General features: G+C 37.7%; 1 protein-coding gene across 4 annotated transcripts; it reads left to right on the top strand.

Annotated features, from left to right (window-relative positions):
- Window positions 1-198: 198 nt before the first annotated feature.
- Opa1 (Opa1 mitochondrial dynamin like GTPase) lies at window positions 199-20,707 on the top strand. 4 transcript variants are annotated; one of them, XM_076131843.1, is made up of 21 exons: window positions 199-511; window positions 1,818-2,037; window positions 2,512-2,647; window positions 3,851-3,964; window positions 4,840-4,923; window positions 5,542-5,693; window positions 6,127-6,308; window positions 6,708-6,818; window positions 7,245-7,374; window positions 7,952-8,050; window positions 8,427-8,558; window positions 9,340-9,485; window positions 11,903-12,064; window positions 12,554-12,747; window positions 13,806-14,020; window positions 14,530-14,671; window positions 16,297-16,510; window positions 16,767-16,848; window positions 17,242-17,376; window positions 17,916-17,985; window positions 18,369-20,707. In XM_076131843.1, exons 1-21 carry the CDS (start codon window positions 483-485, stop codon window positions 18,431-18,433), a joined length of 2,814 nt encoding a protein of 937 aa, XP_075987958.1. In that variant the 5' UTR covers window positions 199-482; the 3' UTR covers window positions 18,434-20,707. The 4 variants fall into 4 exon arrangements, with proteins under 4 accessions (XP_075987958.1, XP_075987957.1, XP_075987956.1 ...); XM_076131842.1 differs by having other exon boundaries at window positions 4,822-4,923; XM_076131841.1 differs by having other exon boundaries at window positions 3,821-3,964.
- The last annotated feature ends 186 nt before the right edge of the window (window positions 20,708-20,893 follow it).

Genomic DNA, 20,893 nt, shown 5'->3' with positions numbered 1-20,893 from the left:
AATTTATACGAAACGCAATTTTAGAATTTGAAATAAAGTATTCATTTTCAATCGCAAATAGCTCTTAAATACTTCCTGGTAAAAAATTTAAACTTAAGTTGATTATATTATAGTGTTTTATTATTTTGATATAAGACTTATCAGTAAATCTTCTGACTTTTTTAAAATGACAGCGCCCATTCGGTAACAACACGCAATAACAAAACGTAAATCAAAAATGAAATCGAAAATGTCCTTTGAAATGTGTAATTTGTCAATATTCAAAATATGAAGTGATTTATAAGTATTTACAAGCTGATTGTGTAATATATACTTATAAAAGCGTAACTATACACGAATATATCGATTTTGTTATTACGTGATTTTTTTTCTTGATACCGGTGGAGGTTATGAAATGAGAACATCTTTTTAATTTATTATTTTTGCCGAAGACCCTTCGATAGGTTATGAAATACTAAACAAACGGGAAGGATTACGTAAACATGTCGAGAATACTTCACAATCGTATGAGGTGAGTCTCACTGTAACCTTCGTTACTGACCTATGACTCCTATACATTTCTACGGTCCTGGTACTTTTCCTCGTGAATGTTGAATAGACCAGACGAATTTCTCGAAATTGACCCCAAGGACATTGTTTTAGTACTCAAATCTAGGTACCCTAGTTTGATTATGTAGTGTGACCTTGAAACTCTACTGACCCACTAAGATATTGATAATGGCATAAGTCAATCATTATGCCAGGAAGTAGTCTTAACATACCGCCTAGCAACTTAGTTAACTAAATTTCAATAATTTTGTTTATTTATTTATGTTACCACTAAATTTCAATTAATTTTAAACACAACTATCTGTAAGATATCAAATGAAACTTGAATGGGTGCATTTCTCAATGTAAGTGAAAGATTGCTTCAAGAACATGTGCATGTGATAGGAAACATTCCTTTGCAGTTCTACATTATAACAGTAAAAAAATATATTTGATTACATTCCATTCTAAGCAGAGTTTGTAATATGGGAACCAGACAGTTGATAAACATACATATTCACTATACTATATAGGTACTTATAAATTCATATTTATGTAGATAAATTTACAACTCAGAACTGATACACATGCTCATTGCAGTATGTACAGTCTTAGTAAAATGCTATTTAATTCATATGAGAGCTACTAGTCTCAAAGGTAACAATGAACATATTATCATGACAATATGGTCACCTTCTCACTGAATGCAATGATTATGCATTACATATATTGCAAAGACTATTACCATTCATGATGCAATATCATTTACTGTTAGATAAAAGACCACTGGCTTCTTATATAGATTAGTTGAATATCAACAAAACCTCAAAATTCATTTATATTTCTGTTTCTGTCAAAGTTTACTGTAATGGCTAGATTTATTGCTATATGCTTAGTAAATAACAGTGTTTCAGCACATGACATGCGAACACGTGTGTGTTTGAATGACCACACACAGATATAAATACCTCTGCTATAAATCAGATCAATATTAAAATTACTAAATTAGAGTAATTAATTAAGCCTCATTTACCTTATATAAAATCAAATAAGTATGTAGGTTTAAACCAATATTTAATGAACAAACTGCTTACACATACTTTAAATCACAACCTTTTACCATAGGAATAGATAGACAGAATAATGCATCTTGCTACAAGACTACATACAAGACTGTTGGCAAAATATCTGTATCATAATATCAATAATCTCTGTCTCTTAGGTCTAGGCAAAGACCACAAAAAATCATTAAAAATAATCTATTACAAAGTACATTTGTATATTTTCAGATCATCGCTCAAAAAATCAACACAATGGACTGTAGACAAGCGAGCGGTTGCATTCTCTGTGTGGACAGGACGCAGAGTCCTTCTACACAAACCTATAGACACTAGTCATGTACAGAGAAGACGGTATGGAATGCTGGTGGCACGAGCAGTGAGGGGAGTTCTGAAGATCAGATACCTGTTGCTGGGCGGAGCTGTGGGTGGCGGCATGACACTTAATAAGGTGAGTAAGTCATAGAAAAATGAGCTCCATTTGCTACTAGACATTTTTATAGTTTAGTTAGTGTTGAAGTATGTAAGGGCGACCTATGTCCAGCGGTGTACATCTTTAGCTGATAGGAAGTTAATGATACCAATTTGGTTTATTCACAAATTCTTAAATAAAGTTTTATAGTGGAATGTGACTACTGCTCAAAATCTCCTTTGTTATAAGTTTTACAGTGGTTTTATTCTTGCATACCAAATTCTCAATAACCTCATTTATTACACCACCTCTTTGCCAAGTAATGTATCAAGCAGGCTGACTGCCTTTTCTCTTTAAGCTAGACTCAGACATTAATATTAATGACTATTTCACCATTAGGCTTAGTCATTAGATTACATATACATTATTTCTTAGGAAATAGAGCTATAAACTAAGCAATACAAGTAAAACATGTATTTGCCTATATTTGTTCATGATAATGTCTCTTTCCAGAAATATGCAGAATGGAAGGATGGTCTACCAGACATGGGCTGGCTGAATGAACTACTCCCAGACAATGATCAGTGGGACCAGTTCACCACAACCCTCATCTCAGCCAAGGAGAAGATTGGAGACCAGCTCCAAATTGGTGAGGATACAAACATGACTAGCAGTGACTTAGCTATAAAATTATTTGTTCCGTTTCACATTTAAGAGTACTACCTCAGTTCCCTTAGGTCTCATTTACCCTGGGAACGTCTAATGATACCCTGCCATTGTAAGAAAAGAAATAGAGCAAATTATTTAATAGCTAATATGCTGCTACTTTGTGTATAGTGCAGGCATTTATCAAACTTAGTAGTAATTTAGAATAAATCCAAGTAATTTCGGTTCCTTAATGACTCAATCGCAAATAAAAATATTAATAATTATACATAATTATAGCAAATGACTAAGTATGATGAGAAAACTTATATGTAGAGCAAATCAGGTTTTACTGCTACATTTGCTTTGTAAAATTGTAAATTTTTCTGAACTATTAATTTAGTTAAATGCCTGCAACATAAAATATTGTTTTTCTATCATGAGTTGGTTGGTAGTTAGTTTCAACATATTGGTGTTGTGTCATTTGTACTTAATTATCGCACCAATTTTAATCTCACTTGCTCTTTCTTACCTATACAATATGAGTGAGACAGTTATACTGTCCAATTGGCTGCTATATTGATATATCGAAAATGATTTATGATTCAAAGAAACGAAATTCAAAAATATATATTTTGAAAGATGTTGAGAGTAAAATTAAAGTAGTTTTTTATTAACTCCTACTCTATTAGCTAATAAGGAGAAGACATGCTGTAAATAGTAAGTTATTTCAGCTTGTTCTTTGGTTAGTAATATTAAAATTTTGCTAGATATTAAAAAAAACCGTGAAATAATAGCCAGGGTTCAATTCCCATCAACATTAACTATATTTATTGACTTAAGTTACAATCAACGAGTGACATTCCTTAGATGGGCGGGTGGCCTTTTTGTGGTATTTAAGCTATACGTCTACCTCTGTGCTTCGGAGAGCACGGAGCACGTCTGTTGTTAATAACACAACCATATTAAAGACCTTCGGGCAGCTTGAACAACTTTAACACCAGGTTGACATAACCATGAATAAACAAACTTCAAACATAGCATTTAAAACCCGCAACACTGTGACATTAGGTCATATTTGAATATAAAGACCTGCTTAGCATTATAAGTAAAGTATAAAGTAGTAGTAGCTATATGATGTCGAAGCGGCGGTAGTAGCGTCCGTCCTGCCCGCTAGGTGTCCCTCTGACGCTGTCGGTGCACATAGATCCGCGCCTGCGGGCCGCGGGGCTGGAGCGCGCCGCCGAGCTGCGCGAGTGGCTGGCGCAGCGATACGAGGACGCCGTCGCCGCCGCCGCCGTCAACAACTCCGCTAACCTCGGTAAGTTCACTCACTAACGGACGGTTTAAACCCTTAACCCTATGACCGCCACGATCGGCTATACTCGACAAATCAGAAAGAGCTTACGACGCTTTCGTCTGCAAATGTCGACAAAAATATAGCGTCGTGACCACGTTCTGATTTGTCGAGTAAAGCAGACCGTTGCGTTCAAAGGATTAACTTTAGTATCTTATTGAAATCCACAAAAATTTATGTTAAATTGGTTGTAATTGAATTCATTTTGTGCTATGAAAAATTGATTTGTCTAGGATTTTAGGTGTATATTTGTTAATTATGTTTCGTTGGCGGTTTGTTGTTTGAACCGGCCGTCAGATTATAAGAAATGTTATGTACTTTAGACAGTCAGTGTCTTTGATTTACCTTAAACTCTTATTTAATATGCTCCTACACTTAATGAAAAAATATTAGTGCTGTGGTGCTGATGAACAGTACATAATAACTCTTAAATTTTTGTCATTTGTTATGTGTGATTCATGGGTATTTTTGTGTAGATATTTTAGTTCTATTTAGAATATAACATGCACCATTAAAATATATTTAGTTCTAGCTTGTTCTCTAATAGAATCCTGTTATTTTTTTAAACTATACCCTGCTTTATTTTATTTCAATACAAAACTTTATTAACATAATTTCTCAAAAATACTTTTTTTTTATTTTTAGTCTTCATCTAGTCTTATTTAATTATTTTAATAATCCCAGTTTAAAAAAAAAATCTTATTAGATTTCACCTGGCCTTTTTTCTTTATCTCCTATAATTTTATAGTTTCTTTGTGTTAACACTGACTATGATTTGCACCACATTATTTGTTGACGCGAAATGTTGCGGTAATCCATAGTCCACCATATCTCGGCAGAGCAACCGGCGAAGATCGTCAACAATCTGCAGAGCAAGCCGGTGCCGTCACCCACTCGGGAAGATCATACTAATACTAATTATGGTGAGTTTACTTCATTTTATAATTAGCCTTAGCTAAGTTTAGAGGAGAAGAATATAAATTTTTCTTTATGATACTGTCGTTCTTTGTCCCTTATTAATTCGTACAATAAGAGGTTACTAAAGGAAAATGGTATAATGTAGACTTTTTTTGTCGCTAAGGAATTAAGTATGTTTTCTTAAAAATTCCACCCACATTTTGTGAAATTTATTCTATTAATGTCCAGCCCAGTAGAGATCAATTGTATGTACCAAACAGCTTGTTTTTTAATTTTGCCAAAAACGTGTGTCAATCGAATTTGCGTATACGTGCACGCAGTCTTCGTATACTTGACGTATAAAAACAATTTAACAACTTTTAATCAATTTTAAATTCAACTTTAGGCTTTAGTAAAATTTTAACAAACAACTTTAACTCTCCATACGTTTATAAAATCGATTTTAAACTAATTCCCATATTATTTTCATAACTTTTAAAACTCTCGCGTTGCATGTTTAATGTATAATAGAATACGGGAATTAACGCGAACACGCATTTTACCTTAAAATGCCTAACGTTTCGGCGCAGGTTGCACTCGCCGTGGTCCCAGGCAGACTGATTTTATTTTATTATTTTGTTTAGAAAAACGCGTGCACGCGTTACAAGAGGAAGTATTAGCGCTGCAGGCTCGCTACCAGCGCGAGTTACAACGTCTAGAACAAGAGAACAGAGAGCTGAGACAACAGAACATGCTGCTGCGCCAGGGACGACAGCCTTCCACTAGGAAGATGAAGGTACGAATGACTGTTGCATTGGTAAATGTGGTGTTAAACTCCGATTAAGCGATGTGTTTGCCTGCTGGAAGATTCAGGGTGTTAGTTTATAATTAGTTAGAAATCTTCGAGTCTTGCATTTATTTCAGACTTCAGCTTTTTGATCCAGACAGATATTTTTATTCTTGAAAAAAAGATTATGAGATGGTAATTTTTGATAGGTTTTATTTACACGACTGATGATCTTAGAATAATAGGTGTTTTATTTCTGTCGGAAGTTACTGTTTCATAAATGTGGTGATTTCCAGGGTCTTTTATTTAGGGGTATATAGTTTTAGACTGATTGTTCTTCTTTACAGTGCCAAGATTTCCACGCTAGGAAACTAAAAGAGAGGAATGATTTGAAAATGACACTTTCTTTTCAGTTTTTAACTGATGTTCTTTTGTGTTGCAGCGTTCTCTAATCGACATGTACTCAGCGGTACTAGACGAGCTGTCGGGCTGGGACGCGGGCGAGACGGACCGGCTGCCGCGCGTGGTGGTGGTGGGCGACCAGTCCGCCGGCAAGACCTCCGTGCTGGAGATGATAGCGCAGGCCAGGATCTTCCCCCGGGGAGCCGGCGAGATGTGCACCAGGTACGTAACAGTGGGGGAGGGGCGACCAGTCCGCCGGGAAGACCTCCGTGCTGGAGATGATAGCACAGGCCAGGATCTTCCCCAGGGGAGCCGGTGAGATGTGCACCAGGTACGTAACAGTGGGGGAGGGGCGACCAGTCCGCCGGGAAGACCTCCGTGCTGGAGATGATAGCACAGGCCAGGATCTTCCCCCGGGGAGCCGGCGAGATGTGCACCAGGTATACACGCGCCAGATAACTTTAAGTCTCTGAATATAGCAGCATAAGTCTCTGAATATAGCAGCAAATCGCTGTGAGGCCGAAAAGACTCAAATAAGAGACATAGAAGGAACTGTGGGTGATGGAAAATATGCTTGTTTTTTTTTTGTTTTCTTATGTAAGTTGTACATTTTATTTTCAGAGCGCCAGTGAAAGTGACGTTATCAGAGGGCCCGTACCACGTGGCGCAGTTCCGTGACTCGGCGCGAGAGTTCGATCTCAATAAGGAGTCTGATTTAGCTGATTTAAGAAAGTAAGTATACATTAATATCAGTATATTCACTCACTATTTAAGAAATAGTAATACTGTCAATTAAAAAAAAGCTAGCCGTGAGTTTCGTGCCGTTTCTTCTTTCACGAAAATACTATGACTATTTCAAATACTTGTTAAAAGTTTTTGGAGTAAAGCATATTTGAATTTGACTCTTTTCTTATTTGCAAACTAAGTTCAAAGATGACGCTACACACTTTTTCTTGCGCTGTCAATTAATATTTATTCACAATATCTACATGATATTTTGAAGCATGGTCAGTTGCTCAATTTTACATATTTTACAGGAGTAGATACATTGTGTATGTTTATTGACCGGTATCAATTTACTTTTTATTACTTCTTACTAGTATACATTACTTTTTTGCCGTTAGATTTCATATTAACTTTTGTGTGGTGTTCCTGCAGAGAGGTGGAGTTGCGCATGCGCAACAGCGTGCGCGGCGGTCGCACGGTGTCGTCCGAGGTCATCTCCATGTCCGTGAAGGGGCCCGGCCTGCACCGCATGGTGCTGGTGGACCTGCCCGGCGTCATCTCGGTAACTACCTCGTTTATACTTTATTACTTTCTACTGTATTTGTCTGAAAATAAATTGAATAAGCTGATGTCACATAATAAACCGGCAAAGTACAAATCGGACTCGCGCAAGTAGGGTTCTGTACCATCATATTTAAAAACGTTTATTGTATAGATGATAATAGGGTCCCGTTTTTACCTTTTAGGTACGGAACCCTGTAAAACTGTTGCAGAATAAACGATCCAAAGATTAATTATAAGTTAAATTTTCTACGTACGTTACTTAAAAGTTCTAGAGAAAAATCATGACTTAAAAGATTTATAGAATAATGCTTGTTACCTACGTACATTTGTTAAGTCTTACCGGCACTTAACCAGCAAATCAAGACCTCACCTCTCCCTATCTGGGAGGATCTATAGTCTGCCTAGCACTGCAAAATTACTCGGTTAATTTTTTTTATCCTATGGTGAATGACATTTTGAAAATTGTGAGCCACCAATATCAAACGTGACTGCTTCAGGTTACCGTTAATGTAGAAAAGTTATAGTGCCTTCAAAATGTAATTTAAAATATTAAGTATGTTATATTGTAATTTCAGACTCAAACAGTGGACATGGCGTCAGACACTCGTGACGCGATCAAACAGATGACCAAGCAGTACATGGACAATCCCAACGCTATCATATTATGTATACAGGTATTTAAACTATAGCATTATATAACCGAACAGAACTATAATTTATTTAGTTAGTAATGTATAACAGAAACATTCTTATTAAGCCATTTTATTATGCATATTATTTATTTACTATATTTGCCGTGCATTGGCTTGTATCAAAAAGTTAATCTAAATAATCGCTTAATGATTTTTGTATTGTTATCTAAAGCCTACATTTTAATGGTTTTTCAAATAATTCGTAGGATCAATTATGTAAAAAACGGCATTAGTTATTTAATAAAGACATCTGCAAAGTGGTCCCGATTAAATTCACACGTTTAAACAACCTATTTAGCGAGTATTTTAGTTGACATTTTGACATGTACGTGTTGATAAATATCGTATTCGAACCCAGGACGGCTCAGTAGACGCGGAGCGAAGCAACGTGACAGACCTGGTGTCGTCGTGCGACCCTTCAGGCAAGAGAACCATCTTCGTGCTGACCAAGGTGGACCTGGCGGAAGAGAACCTCGCCAATCCTAACAGAGTGAGTACATAGACACAGGTTTGATTCACAAGTGGGGAAAAGTGCTATTGTATTTTTCACTATAAATTTTTTTTTACAAGCCTGACATACCATAAAAAACTCGCCCCCCTATTATACAAATAAGCTTTGAACGGCGAAATGCGAAATTTCGTTCAGTTTGGACGCTTCATTAGTTTGAAAAAGCGTGATATTACCGAAGTATAGTTCATTTCTTTTTTTTTTTTTGCCTACTATCTAACATTTAGAGAGATGTATGTTTGTCTGTCCTTCTCCCAGGCTTCCCTTGACGGGACAGATTACTATTCTGTCTCAATTGTACCTTGAGTCCTTGACAGAACACATTATACAAGCATGCCCAGTTGCCCTCGATGGGACTAATGTTAATATTTTGTTGCCCTAGTCGTTCGTTGTATCAAAATCGCGGTACTACAGAGGCTAGTCCGATCATTTATTTAGTCCTAAGGAGTTACGTGCATAGATACATACATAAAGTCTCGCCTTCTTCCCATATGGGTAGCACGCCACTTGGTACAGTCCTTACTAACTTCCCTTGCCTCATTCACATCCATACATCTTGTCATACAGGACATAATTATTCTCAACCTAATTTTCCTCCTTTATTATTTTAACACCTACTTCATTTAATCTCTACATCACCCCAAGGTAGACTGGCAGAAAATGCCTTTGGCATTAAGTCCGCCTTTGTACAAAATTTGTATAAGATGTTTAAATAAAATAAAAATAATTTACTTTTTTTACTGAAATTTGTGTTTTGTTATAGATCCGTCGTATATTGGAAGGCAAGTTGTTCCCGATGAAGGCACTGGGCTACTACGCCGTGGTGACGGGCCGCAGTCGCAAGGACGACTCTATACAGAACATACGCGAGTACGAGGAGAGGTTCTTTAGATCCTCCAAGCTGTTCAAGTGAGTATTAAACATTTACATGATTATTTATATATCTCTGGATAACTAAGTATTTATGTACAATGATAGAATCTATACGAGACATGCAAAGTCATCACAGTTTTTCTAGAACAATTCTCATCTTATTATCTGACTAGCTGACCCGCGCAATTTCGCTTGCGTCAAATAAGAGAGAGTGGGTTAAAATTTTCCCCGTTTTTGTAACATTTTTTACTGGTACTCTGCTCCTATTGGTCGTAGCGTGATGATATACAGGGTGTAAATGACAGCTAACCGAAAACTTTACTGGTAAGTTTGTGACACTGTATGCGCGAAATTTACTCCAACGATATTTCTCGGAAATGATTGGTTCCCGAGTTAGTCATTTTTGAGCGTTCAATGTATAGTGAACAACGCGATGTATCTCCGCGCATGCCTACGTGACTTCTGGCGGCGGCGGCGCGCTGAGCGACGACATGTCGCGACGCGTCGTAGGTACATACGCGTACCACCACGTCTATGCGCTCACTAGTATGCAACGCTATCATTAGATAACAATCTTATGTATCGTTTATGGTATCGTAAGTAGGCCCGTATGTTACAATAGCTCATAGTAAAATTGTAAGTAGGTAGGTACCTACTTGGCTTACGTGAAATCAAACAATAATAGCAAAATGTAACCAATAATAAGAAAGTGCTAAAACAAATTGTTATCAATATCTATCAACACGCAAATACCTGGTGTATGGCGAGAGTTTGAGTACCTTTGGATCCGGACGTACAGGTGCAGAGCACGCCGTGCACTTCCACGTGCTTCACCATACATAACACATCAACATTTCTTCCTATTTACGAACACAACTGCACTTCGAAAACAATAACAACAAAAATAATAACAATAAAAACACTAACAACTCAAAACCGAAACAATAACAAGTAATAATAAACAACAGTTCACACACGACACGACGAATAGGACATAACGAACGACACCGGTGAAGAGCTTCCGTCTTCCGCGAGCGAATTGCTCGAACTATCAATCAAAGAGAGCCGCCGGCGCCTCTCCGCTCACTCGCGCCGCCCCTCGCCCGCCCCACCCGCTCCCTCCGCGCCGTCCGCGCGCGCGCCGCCGATTTGGTGACGAGCGACGAGTTAGGATCCCAGCGAGAGATTAGATTCAATAAAATATTGATGTGGCATTACTATTTTTACTTGTCACAGTTGTTACTGGTTGCATTGTAGTTTTATTCAAATACCGAATAACATTACAAACATTATTGATGTAAGTTTAAAATACTTTGATATTTATAACATAAAATCAGCTTAAAGTAAATAAAATAAACACGAAACGTTTATTTAATTAAACCATAAAAAATGTAGGTACATAACAATGATAACAATCAATATCCATTAATATTCTTATCAGAGAAACTAACTTATCATAATTCATAATCCCCGGAGAGTTACTTAGCATCCATTTTGTCGCATCCCATCTATGTAACATCCACGCGCGGTCGCGGCGTCATGCGTCACTACGGCCATCTACTTTTCGAGTCGCACCGCGCTTGTATGAAGTATGAATGAGCGTGTAAATATCGAATAGAATTTTGCAAGAACAAATGGAACAAAGCGACAATAAATGTTAAATTGTTTATTAGAGATTTTTATAGCGCTAAAGAATATCAAAAGGATTTTTTGTCGTTCTGTATGTATTTGTACGTGTAATAATAAGAAATCACACATTTTAAATCTTATGAATTTACCTTTTATCGGAGAGCGGGATAATTATGTAATTTTCATTTTTAACATAGAACAAATACTAAGTAACGCTGCATACTAGTGAGTGTGAGGCTGACAGCTGTGTGCGTAATCGTGTCTGTGTGGCGCGCGTAGGTACGCGGCGTGACGTCGACCGTCGCGGCCGGCCGCCGCCGGCGCGGTGTCGTTGGCCGAACAGCTGATAGCGAATTTATACGTTGTTATAATCCATTGCTGTTTTTTGTGAAAAACAGTAATATGACTGATTTTTTTTTCATATTCATGTTGCATTGTGAAGTATTAACGAAATAATACCAAAAAAAATTAAAAAAAACGCATAAAAAATCGGAAAAATCAAGAAAAAACCGATGAAAATTTTCAACGCCATAAGCACCAGAATCGTGTCTAAAGTCATTTTTTTTCGTTTTCGGTAGGCTGTCACTTACACCCTGTATAGCCTTCATCGACAAATGGGTTATCCAACACTGAAAGAATTTTTCAAATCGGACCCGTAGTTCCTGAGATTAGCGCGTTCAAACAAACTCTTCAGCTTTATAATATTAGTATAGATAGTATTCTTGTTAATTTTGGCAGCAAATAAATGGGATTTTTGTATAAATATTCTCAAGTAAAGCGATAGAACGAAACAATATCTTATACTAATAATATTCGTCCCCCAGGGACGGGCTGGTGACCCCGTCGCAGGTGACGACCCGCAACCTGTCGCTGGCGGTGGCGGACTGCTTCTGGCGCATGGTGCGCGCCTCCGTGGAGCAGCAGGCCGACGCCTTCAAGGCCATGAGGTTCAACCTGGAGACCGAGTGGAAGAACACCTTCCCCAGGTATACACTCTCTTTGTGACCTTATACCACGCTAGGTAACGGTTCCTTGAAAACCTGTTGTCAAAGAATTTTGCTAACGTTTTTGCAACCAGTGTCAACCCTTCTGAGAATAATCAATATAATAATCAATCAAGAGAAATAATCCTTTTTAGTTATGTACTGCTGAAAGTGTAAGTAGTGGTGTTAATTTCTTCAATGTTAGTTCATTATAGGAGGCGTGACTTTTGCCATATAATGATATAATTTTTCTAGTTTCAAATAAAAATTAATGTATAATTATTCTTTGTCTATAACCGCGCGCAATTTATACTAATGTTACTCACGAAAAATCTATTCACATTAACAAAGTCGGAGATAAAACTAGTTGATTAATATTTTGAACGTCATGACGACCGCTGTGCGTCACCTAACAATCAGCGAATCTCAATACATGACATCTAAAAAAGCCACAACACTATATTTAAATTCAAATACTTCCCTAATACGCAGACAGCGCGAGTTGGACCGTGACGAGTTGTTCGAGCGCGCTCGTGCGGAGCTGCTGGACCAGTCCGCCGAGCTGTCCGCCGTGGCCGCCAACGTGTGGGAGATGCGCCTGCAGCAGGCGCTGTGGAGCGCCGCGGCTGAGAGAGTGTTCGGCGCTATCTACCTGCCCGCCGCCGCTAACGCACATACTGATGTCGGTATGTGAACTATATTATTATACATTACGAGATAATGCTATATGGCTAATGAGTTTTGAATGCAATAGTTAGCTGCTTTGGAAAAGGTTGAAAAAAAATAAAGAAAAAGAAGAGCGGCAAATAGAAATAATAGATGTGGTCATTGTACATGGGATTGGATGGGACACGCACAAAATAAGAAACTTTAAAGACAAGTTATTTTTTGCATGTTTGTAAGAGTCCTCATCTCCGTCATCTCTGTTTTTCTTTTTATATTTTTACAAAGCAGCAACATTAGTACTCAGACACATAAAGTTATTTGACGCATGCTTTAAAATCCCTACCGTCTACAGTTTACAGGCATGTACTAACTAAATCATCCCACTGACCTATTTATTCCTAATACACTTTACGAGTTCTGCTCTATTCATGTTCATAGCGTTTATGCCCCGTCAAGTGAAATGTAACCACGTGGACACAGCTGCTACTACAATATGGCTAGACCCTTACGACTTTGATAATAGTAAGATTCACGTACACGAATAATATTACTATTATAGTTAGATTACTTATTAAAAGTAGAACAATTTTGAATGTATTTACGATGTATTAAATGTTAATTCTTCATGATTGTAATTTTTAGTCGTTATTTAATTTGTAACTTATTATTTCGTTAGAAATGTAACAATAATATGTATATTGTAAAATTTTTAAGTATAAAACACAAGATTCCCAAGTTTCTACTATTAGCTGATAATCTTACAGTAAAATAATTGTAAATTACTAACACATTTTTCAGCTGCCTATTCTTTGGTATGTTTTAAACCCTTGTTAAGGGGGTCGACACAGCACGTTTTCATCAAAATTTACTTAAAACAAATTTCACTTATGTTTTTAATTGGTCTGTGCGATGCCTGATGTTGGAGTCGGCTTCCAGTCTCACCCCTGAATACCAGTATTTTACATGGAGCGATTGCTTATTGGACCTTCACAACCTAGTTACCTGGTTAATAACACAATACCCTAATACTCATCCCTCCTATACTTTTTAACTAAATGCTATGAACGGCATGTCCCAGACAAGTTCAACACGGCGGTGGACATCAAGCTGCGCGAGTGGGCGGAGGCCGAGCTGCCGGCCGCGTCCATCCGCGCGGGCCGCGACGCGCTGCGCGACGAGTTCAGCGAGCTCATGGCGCGAGCCCGGGACACGGACCCCGTCTACGAGCCCGTCAAGAGGGAGGCCGTGGACGAGGCGCTGCGCCGCCACCAGTGGGAGGACCGCGCGCAGGACGTGAGTGTCACTAGTTGAACACACGCAGCTTCCCCCGCGTTCTCAAATGAGTATAACGCTCTCCAAGCTGATATTTAAGCCAGTTTTAATGAAACCAGTCAACTGTGCAGGACTTGTGATGTGTAAAACATTGATAGGATATGCGACTTCCGTGTAGAGACCTCTAATTCAAATTCCGGACTGTGCCAAAAATGTATCCCTGAATTATTCCGTAAGAAAATCTAAGTGAATTGTCTGAAAACGATTAGTCGAGGTCGTAAACGAGCCTCGTAAAGCACGACCGTGTCACCATCGGTCCTACGACCGACTTCTTACTTCAGAAATTGAGAATTCTAGGTAATCTAAGAATAAATTTTAATAAATGCTGACTTATTTCGATAGCAAAACACCTTTTTCTGATTATCCAGGATCCCTTGAATTTATGCTTAATTTTCTAGGGATTCTTTAAACGGAAAAAACAAAACGGAGACGCTGCCATACCATGTTATGATAATATAATGACATTACAGGTGCTCCGCGTGCTACAACTGAACGCGCTACAAGACCGCTGCGTGTCGTCGCGCCAGGACTGGGACGCCGCGGTCACGCTCATGGACGCCGCGGTCAAGGACAGGCTCGACGACACCAACAAGGAGCTCAAGGAACTCACAGGTATAACGAGGACTTTATTATTTATGATGACGTCTCATTGTAATTTTTCCTCTCATGAAGCCGTCTCATGGTAGTTTTTCCTCTCATGAAGCCGTCTCATGGTAGTTTTTCCTCTCATGAAGACGCGATGAAGACGCCTCTTGGTAGTTTTTCCTCTCATGAAGACGTCTCATGGTAGTTTTTCCTCTCATGAAGACGTCTCATGGTAGTTTTTCCTCTCATGAAGCCGTCTCATGGTAGTTTTTCCTCTCATGAAGACGTCTCATGGTAGTTTTTCCTCTCATGAAGCTGTCTCATGGTAGTTTTTCCTCTCATGAAGACGTCTCATGGTAGTTTTTCCTCTCATGAAGACGTCTCATAGTAGTTTTTCCTCTCATGAAGACGTCTCATGGTAGTTTTTCCTCTCATGAAGCCATCTCATGGTAGTTTTTCTTCTCATGAAGACGTCTCATGGTAGTTTTTCCTCTCATGAAGACGTCTCATAGTAGTTTTTCCTCTCATGAAGACGTCTCATAGTAGTTTTTCCTCTCATGAAGACGCGATGAAGACGTCTCTTGGTAGTTTTTCCTCTCATGAAGCCGTCTCATGGTAGTTTTTCCTCTCATGAAGCTGTCTCATGGTAGTTTTTCCTCTCATGAAGCTGTCTCATGGTAGTTTTTCCTCTCATGAAGACGTCTCATAGTAGTTTTTCCTCTCATGAAGACGCGATGAAGACGTCTCTTGGTAGTTTTTCCTTTCATGAAGACGTCTCTTGGTAGTTTTTCCTCTCATGAAGACGTCTCATGGTAGTTTTTCCTCTCATGAAGACGTCTCATGGTAGTTTTTCCTCTCATGAAGCCGTCTCATGGTAGTTTTTCTTCTCATGAAGACGTCTCATGGTAGTTTTTCCTCTCATGAAGCTGACTCATGGTAGTTTTTCTTCTCATGAAGACGTCTCATGGTAGTTTTTCTTCTCATGAAGCCGTCTCATGGTAGTTTTTCCTCTCATGAAGATGTCTCATGGTAGTTTTTCCTCTCATGAAGCTGTCTCATGGTAGTTTTTCCTCTCATGAAGACGTCTCATGGTAGTTTTTCCTCTCATGAAGACGCCTCTTGGTAGTTTTACCTCTCATGAAGACGTCTCATGGTAGTTTTTCCTCTCATGAAGACGTCTCATGGTAGTTTTTCCTCTCATGAAGCCGTCTCATGGTAGTTTTTCCTCTCGTGAAGACGTCTCATGGTAGTTTTTCCTCTCATGAAGACGCGATGAAGACGTCTCATGGTAGTTTTTCCGCTCATGAAGACGTCTCATAGTAGTTTTTCCTCTCATGAAGACGCGATGAAGACGTCTCTTGGTAGTTTTTCCTTTCATGAAGACGTCTCTTGGTAGTTTTCCCTTTCATGAAGACGTCTCATGGTAGCTTTTCCTCTCATGAAGACGCGATGAAGACGTCTCATGGTAGTTTTTCCTCTCATGAAGACGTCTCATGGTAGTTTTTCCTCTCATGAAGACGTCTCATGGTAGTTTTTCCTCTCATGAAGACGTCTCATGGTAGATTTTCCTCTCATGAAGACGAATCTTGGTAGTTTTTCCTCTCATGAAGTCGTCTCATGGTCGTCAAACTTAAATAATGATTGACCCTCAGGTCCAGGGCTCAAAGACCGCTGGCTGTACTGGCAGTCCAGCACGGAGGAGCAGAACCGTCGCGCGGAGGTGCGCAGCGAGCTGGAGCGGCTGGGCGTGGCGCGGCCCGGCCTGGCCTACGACGAGGTGGTGGCCGTGCGGGACAACCTGCGGCGCCGCGGCATCGAGGTGGATAACGACTACATCAGGGAGACATGGAAACCTGTGTATTTGAGGTCAGCATTTTTAATCTTTTTTCGTACAATAATTTTGGCTGTAAAGAAGTAGGACGCGAACTTGTTCCAACGATATATACTTGTTTGAACGATAAAGGAATCAATCATCATGAGACAACCTTGCATGCCTGAGAGCTCTTTAACACAGTTCTTGAAGATATGCAAAGTCCTCAACCCGCAATTGGCCAGCGTGGTGGGCTCAAGGGAATAGTAATCATTTTCTTTTTAATGTAATGTGTTGTTGTAATATTTCCAGGAACTTCCTGCAGCGCGCTCAGACGCGGGCACGTGATTGTAGAAAGAGTTTCTATTTGTATAGTCAACAAAATGGAAATGGAGTAAGTTGATGTTCATTTATTATTTTTTGTTGCAGATATCCATACCTTTCTTTAATATAAACTGTAAATATTTTGAAAATAGTAGATTATAAGTATATATAAGTCTATACCTATACCTTTCTTAATTTACAATTTCTTTAAGTAAAAATGTTTTACTCACTAATACTAATATTTGAATTGGCCTTGTCTTTCCTAACTATTTACTTTGAGTTGTCAGTGCCATTTACAACCTATTCCCTCCTTCATTCGGGGAGTCTTTGTCCAGTATAGGTCTTAATAAATGTCATCATTTGACCCAAAAAAAGCATTTTGATCTACTCTCCTAAGGAAACAAAGTTAATATTTGTTCCTTAACTAATATAACATACTTATGTATGTGTGTACGCATGACAGAAGGAGTGCTGCGAGGTGGTGATGTTCTGGCGGGTGCAGCAGACGCTCCGCACCACGGCCAACGCGCTGCGCCAACAGATCGGCAACAGGGAGGCCAACAGACTCGACCGCGAGCTGCGGGAGGTGCTGGACGAGGTAACCACATAGCTTATATCACAACCTGCTCAATTCATCATCAGTCTAGCCTTTCTTCCTACCATTTTGGAGTCGACTTCCAGTCTCACCGGATAAAGATACCAGTATTTTTTAAAAACGACTGCCTACTTAACCTCGAGCTTTTTCACAACCTGCTAAATTAAGGGAAAATTTTATTTTCGAAGTAGTTTTTTGTCTTTCATAATACATATTTTATGACCGTATTTTACAACACACAAAAATTACTAAAAGAACCCATTTTTTTGTTTTATTCGTTATTCAGGAATTTTGGTATTGGACCATTAGAATGTGAAGTAAAGGAATCACCTTTAGACAGCTTTTGAAGTTATTTAAATGTTCTACTTAGCATAATGGTCCAAAGGTTCAACCTCCCATTCACTCTGGGAGGAAAGCTGTGATTAAACAACAGTGCCGTACATGATACATTCCACTGCTCCCACAAATATGGGTCTATAAACCAATTGATTGATATTAATGATTGTTCCATTATATTTAACTGTAATATTGTACCGTTTCAGATGGCGGCGGATCCTGAATTAAAAAAGAAACTGTTATCTGGTAGAAGAGTAGAATTAGCTGAAGAATTAAGTACGTATATACTTCACATTGTAATATAAATATGAATATACATACATAATAATATATTATTTCAGAAGGAAATACGTATCTAACTAAGGACTGAAAGCTTAGGACTTAAGTATTAGTAAACTTACCTAAGAGCATTAAATCTTTAATTTTAAAAGGGATGGTTCAAATCTAAACAGGTTACCCCTATAACATAATTATGAATAACAATACTTATAAGTATGTGGCCCTATTTTTGAACCCAATTTGGGTCAATTTACATAGCAATTGGCCTATGAGCCAGAGGCAAGGCTAATATCCTGTGATATTTCACACATCTCCTCACAGACCTTACGTCAAAATATAAAAATCAAACATATATTTAATCAATTTTTGTAATTTTCCAGAACGAGTAAGGCAAGTCCAAGAGAAACTGGAGGAATTTATAGAAGCGTTAAACAAGGAGAAGTAGATTATTGTATATTGTAGCTATATATTATGTACACACGATATATAACACGCTCCGCAATGCATATATCGATAGACTTACATACATACATACATACAGATATCTACTATAGAGTACGATTTCGATTTCTGAGTCTAGGTCATTTTGAATATAGTAAAGATTCGATTCTTGAGTCGTACAGTTGTTAAATAATTGCGCTAGACCTCTCACTGGTCGTGTCGGTTATCCGTCCCACCGGACTATGAGAGTGAAGTAATAGAGAGTGTACCTGTGTATTGTGCACAAACGCGACATTATAAATTATGCACAGTCGGCTAGTTTTAATGAAATTGGCCACCGTAGCCAAATGTCGGCCAGGAGGACAGTAATGTAATATTGAACTGTAAAATACATACAACTGTTACCAGAAGTTTACGTTAGTAGTGGGTTTGATACCCAAGTCGGATAAAACTAATATTTAATTTGGCACATGGTGTCAGTAGAATGGAAATATACTTAAGATAAAGATAATTAAATATATCTTATTATGAGTTATTGTTAATGTACTGATACTAGTTTAACTTTTTACTGATAAGTACCGGGTAAGTTAACTAGTAAAATTGTGACAGATTTCTTAATGAAATTGTCTGGAAATGATATAAAACTTGCATTTTTCATCTTACTAGTCTTGTCTTTAATTGTAATAGCATATAAGCGTGTGTTGAAACCGGCACTTGATCTTATGACTGTATTACGATTTTCGCACTCGGTACTATCAACTATCGAGTTTTTGACACAAAAATCTATTTATTAAATAGTTCTTGTGGAATACGCTAGGGGCGCTGATGAGGGTTCCATACAACAATACTCAGCTGTCGATAGTGTTAGTAAATGTTCTGTATATTGTATAAAACAAACCTTTTTCTATATAAGAATGTTAAAATACTGTTATACGGTTGAAAACCGATGAAATGTTGAATATGATATTGCATTTGTAAAACTCATTAGGTCAGATTTAAGTCATTTTCAGATAAACTCATCTACATTATGAATGAATAACAGTGCGTTTCTACTGAATACTGCTACGACATAGTAAATATTATAATAACGGCTTCTTCCCATAGGGGTAGATAGAGGCTACAAGCAACATACTCATAATTTATGTTTTAAAATGATTTTCTCATATATAAATAATTCTATGTTTCGTACCTACTTGTAAAAATAACACCTATTTTAAAATTCTACTATTAGTTACCAATGAAATTAACAGCCAGTTTGACTTTTGAATAAGTACTAGTTAATCTATCAAAGGAATTTTGACAAAAGTTTTTTATACATTTGCTGTCACTTTATCTTCAGGTAGCTTAACCAACACTTAAACTGGCTCATTTACAATGTACTTGTTATAAATGTTAGGTAATATTTAACCATCAGATTATATTATGTATTGTTTGCTTGTCTTTTTGTTTAGCACAATAACTATAAATTACGATTCAGATATAATTTTTGAAATATCTTCAAGAAATTATATTTTAGTTAATTTATACAAAAATTATGAATTGTACACTAAAAACCTTTCTTTAGAATGATACTGTCTCCTAATGAAAATCGCATGAAATTCTGCTCATTATTATCTGATGTATTTAAGCCTATTAATGATGTTAAAGTAATCATTAAAATGTATTTCATACATACATATACAAATTCACATCTATTTCCATAGGGGTGGAGACCAGAGATCACTTCTATCCTAACAATATTATGTTCCTAAAATTGTAATTTTCGTTTGAATACATGATTTATTTTAGACATTTAGAGCGTGCGAGCGAGAAGCTTATTTATATGCGTGAGCGAGAAAGAGACAGAAATATAAAGTATGCTTGGGTTTCTAGTAACAAATCTGTTTTGTGGTTAAATTAAGTATTTTTATAAAATAAACCACTCAATAGCCAACTTTACACACACTCTATCGCACGTTCTTAGGAGTGTACAGGATTACGCGCGGGAAAGCAGCGCGGTCTTCGCTTGCAAGACAAATAAGCGTGACGCGTGGTCTTTCCTTTTCTCCTGAAACATCCTTTATACGTGCGCTCTTTCAAGCACTATTGTTGTTTCATGCGCGATAGAGTGTGTGTGTAAAGCTGGCGAAAAAAGCATAGAATAAGACATTTACGATTTAACATACAGGTGTGAATTCTAGCGAATATATGCATTGCTGGTGAGCAAATACGTTGTATTATTTTGTTATTAATTTAACTGCTTGATCTAAGTTTTCTTTAATAAAATGTTAAATTTAAAGTTGAGAGTTTTATTTTATACTAACTTCTGCCCGCAGAGTCGTCCATGAAAAAGTATTCTACATTCATAATTTTAGATTTTCGCATTGCATGTTTATTTAATACATATAGATCACTCAGTCACATACATGTACTTAACTACAGAGTACAGCTATATAAGTCACTGAACACATTTAAAACTTCATCA

The sequence above is a fragment of the Anticarsia gemmatalis genome, chromosome 26 (genome assembly GCF_050436995.1).
Source record: "Anticarsia gemmatalis isolate Benzon Research Colony breed Stoneville strain chromosome 26, ilAntGemm2 primary, whole genome shotgun sequence".
Lineage (NCBI taxonomy): Eukaryota > Metazoa > Arthropoda > Insecta > Lepidoptera > Erebidae > Anticarsia > Anticarsia gemmatalis.
The sequence above is the reverse complement of the archived record's forward strand: the minus strand, read 5'-3'. Positions and strand labels throughout refer to the sequence as shown.